The sequence below is a fragment of the Meleagris gallopavo genome, unplaced genomic scaffold, assembly GCF_000146605.3.
Source record: "Meleagris gallopavo isolate NT-WF06-2002-E0010 breed Aviagen turkey brand Nicholas breeding stock unplaced genomic scaffold, Turkey_5.1 ChrUn_random_7180001921656, whole genome shotgun sequence".
Lineage (NCBI taxonomy): Eukaryota > Metazoa > Chordata > Aves > Galliformes > Phasianidae > Meleagris > Meleagris gallopavo.
The window spans coordinates 1-3,223 of record NW_011184407.1 but is presented as its reverse complement, the minus strand read 5'-3'; the positions used below and the strand labels follow the sequence as shown (position 1 = coordinate 3,223).

General features: G+C 51.2%; 1 protein-coding gene across 2 annotated transcripts; it reads right to left on the bottom strand.

The window, feature by feature from the left end:
* Positions 1-302: 302 nt before the first annotated feature.
* LOC104916555 (T-cell surface glycoprotein CD8 alpha chain-like) lies at positions 303-3,166 on the bottom strand. 2 transcript variants are annotated; one of them, XM_019611378.2, is made up of 5 exons: positions 3,018-3,161; positions 2,184-2,552; positions 1,483-1,578; positions 1,076-1,327; positions 303-582 (listed from the first exon to the last, which is right to left on the bottom strand). In XM_019611378.2, the coding sequence occupies exons 1-5, from the start codon at positions 3,061-3,063 to the stop codon at positions 569-571; spliced, it is 777 nt and encodes a 258-aa protein (XP_019466923.1). In that variant the 5' UTR covers positions 3,064-3,161; the 3' UTR covers positions 303-568. The 2 variants fall into 2 exon arrangements, with proteins under 2 accessions (XP_019466923.1, XP_031413513.1); XM_031557653.1 differs by lacking the exon at positions 303-582 and having other exon boundaries at positions 589-1,192; positions 3,018-3,166.
* Positions 3,167-3,223: the final 57 nt, after the last annotated feature.

Below are 3,223 nucleotides of genomic sequence, written 5' to 3'. Positions count from 1 at the left end.
AGGGCAACTGATGTCATCTACCTGTGTTCACGCTTAACGAGGAGATTTCAGATAGAGAAATTGCTAGGAGAGAATTCCTACGCCCATGGACATTGGTCTGAAACAAAGTTATCTCAACATAGTTTGGAGTGTCCTTTCAATGGGTGCTTTTTTTCCTTTGAAACATTAGAGGAGTGGGATGTAGCATGTTGAGTCTCCCTGCCCTCGTGGAAATTGTCATTTAAAACAAACAACTTGCAGGAAGAGATAAAATTACAGTGGGGAAGATATCAGAAAATAGAATGAGACTGGGACATCAGAGCTGAGTATTGAAAGGACTGGTTTATTGGTCATCTCATGGAAGGCTCAGCTGTCCAGCACAGCGGTGCCTTTTCCCCAGCGGCACGGAGCTGCCCGGCTTCTTAGGGTCAGCAGTGTCCCCGCGGTCTGGGTGTGTGCCAGCAGTGTGGGGCAGGAGCACAGGTCAGGGCGCGGGAGGTGTGCAGTGCTGGTGGGCAGCACAGGAGGAGCAGCCAAATGCCCGCGCTGCATCGGGGCAGCTGTGTGTGTTGCTGCTGGGATCCGTGGATTACAAAGTTGAGCCTGAAATTTAGCAGCAAATGCAGATGTTGTGTAACAATCTCTTCTTCAGCATTTGTGCTGCTTGCTACAGATATTAATGCAGCTAATGGATCTTCAATGGTAATCTTGATCAGCATGAAAGGGCCTAAATAAATGTTTGAGTAATGTTTTGAATGCTGGCAATTTCAACCACAAAATGATGATATTAGGATGGCGGGGTCAATGCAGTTTGTGATTTCTTGTCTGTTTGTAATTTCTGTAGATAATTGTAATAATGCCTGATTATAATTTGTTGTCAAGTGTAGAATGTGATAAATATTTCTGAATCTAAATCTAGTGATAAGGAAAATATGGAAAAGAATTTTAAAACAACTCCTTCAGCATTCCCTGTGTCCTGGATACGCAATGGCTGCATGAGAGCAAGAGGCAGAGAGCCCATTCCCCTGGAGGAGCGGGCTGTGCTCAGTGGTGTGAGGCTGCAGGAACCTGTGCAGGGTGTCAGGGTGCAACTTACTTTGGCAGTGCGTGGTGGTGATGGTTATGGCAGTGAGGAGCAGGAGGCCGGTGCCAGCCACTCGAACCCAGAGGAAAACATCACAGATGGAATTCAGTGTCTTCTCATTGCTTGTTCCTGCAGAAACAAAACAGAGAGAGGAAAGAGGAAAGGCAATGGTTATGACAGTGAGGAGCAGGAGGCAGGCGCAAGACAGGTTAACCCACATGGTCATTGTACAGTAGAATCTTGGTGTGTTGTCATTGCTTGTTCCTGCAGGAAGAATGGTGAGAGAAAAGAGGGAAGGCCTAGCTGCTGACATCTCCTTATATCCTGAAATGCCTGCAGTCAGCATAGATTTTAGTTTGGCCTCTTACAACCAATGCAGCACTGCTGACAGAGATCCTGCCTCCCCACTGCTGGGTTACCTGCATGCGGGCCTTGTTGCGAGTTGTCCTTCATGGTGTCCTGGCTGCTATGGTTGGCAGCAGTGGGTGTGGTGGGTGCTGCTTTTGTTGCTGTGACTGGAAGGAGAAATGGATGAATGCAGCACATTAAAATAAAGCCACTTTGTCCTACCTCTCCAAGAACAGGGGCAACACGGGCATTTATAGGTCCCATTTTGAAAAGTTATACACTGGAACAACACCCAACCATGGAAATTAAAGGCTTAGAGTTCCTAATTCATTAGCAGCACACTCAGTTGTCCCTGTTAGGAACAATGTTTTTGGTGATGTGGGAACATTTTCTTTTCTACTGTCCAACATCCACCTCACCTGTGAGGTTACTTTTGAGGTGCTGTGAACATACGGAGGGTATCAAGACATTGAGGATTAATGTGAGGTGAGCAAGGAGTTGGCGGCTGTGGACTTTGTAACTCTCGTGCCTCAAAATTGCTGATGGGATGGGGAGGTGTCTTGGGGCTGTGCGACATCCTGTGTGTTTGGGCAGGGCTGGTACTGCAAGCGGAGCTGGTGGGCAGGGAGCCTCTATGAGGAGGAGCAGTGCCTGTGTGATGAGACAGCTGGGCAAAGAAGCAGGGCCATGGGGAGTGTGGGTGAAGCACCGTATTGAGAAGGCACGGGCAGGGTTGCTGGGTGTAAGCGAGGTGGGTGAAGCTGTTGCTGACCTGGGAAGAAGGCGGGTTGTCCAGAGCTGAAGTGCAGCCCTGGGTTGATGTAGCTGACGCAGAAATAGATCCCGTGGTCCTGTGCCCTGAAGGATTTCACCACCAGTCGATAGGAGTTTCGTCTCCATGATGCCTCAAAGTTTGTAGCTGTTTTCTCACCCTCCTGCATTGTGCTGGAATGAGAATGGGTAACGGAGAGAATGAAGTGAAGGTTCCCATCCTTATCCAGGCGGATCCAGGATACTTTCCAGGAGGTTTTGTTTCTCCAGCAGTCCAACTCCAGCCGCTGTCCCTCCTGGGGCTGTATGATTCTCCTGTTGGGGAACCTGACCACGAATGCATCCCTCTGTCCCTGGGTGCCGGTGCAGCCTGTGGGCAGAAGTCAGCCATGTCCCCTCAGGTGCTGCTCAGGAAGAGCTCCTGGGGCCTTTGGGCAAAGCTCTTCCTCGCCAGTGCGGTGCATAGCAGGCAGGCAGCCGAGCTGTGAGGGTGAATGCGGAGGGAGGGCCTCGGCGTCCAGCACGCTTGGGTGCTGTGCTGGAGTCGCCGGGAAGTCAGCATTGAGGGCGCCGGGCTCTCGAGATGGATGCTGCCCTTCAGAGCAGCCCTTCAGCTGCCTCTCGGGGCTGCTGCCATTTCCCAGCTTGTCTACCAGGGGATTCAACACTAACAACTGCTACATGCCCCCTCTCTTCCCTTTCCCATCCCCTCCAGCAACACCTGTCTGAACAGGCTCTGTTCCTGCTGCGTATCATGCTGCAATACCACCACTCCCGCTTCCCTGCTCAGTCACCGAGCAGCCCAGAATTGCATCCTTCCCTCTTCCATACTCACAGAGCCCCAGGCTGAGCAGGAGGAGCAGTGCAGGAGACCCGGCCATCGTCCTCGAGGCGGTGCAGCGGAGCGTGGCTGATGTTTCTCAGTGAACTTTGGAGGCAGCGTAATTTATAGGAGAGGATGTGATGTCATCAGGACCCTCTTCTGTGAAGAGTCCCTGTTCAGCCTCTGAGGTGAAACAGAGTGAGGAAAGATCTCTGCGG

Bases quoted from the DNA above. Each gene is read 5' to 3' on its own strand.
- LOC104916555 (XM_019611378.2), bottom strand. From the start codon at position 3,063: ATGGCCGGGTCTCCTGCACTGCTCCTCCTGCTCAGCCTGGGGCTCT. The intron at 1,579-2,183 runs GTCAGCAACAGC...TTCTCCTTCCAG, and splicing joins ACAACCCGCCTTCTTCCCAG to TCACAGCAACAAAAGCAGCA. The intron at 1,328-1,482 runs GTAACCCAGCAG...TTCTTCCTGCAG, and splicing joins GCAACAAGGCCCGCATGCAG to GAACAAGCAATGACAACACA.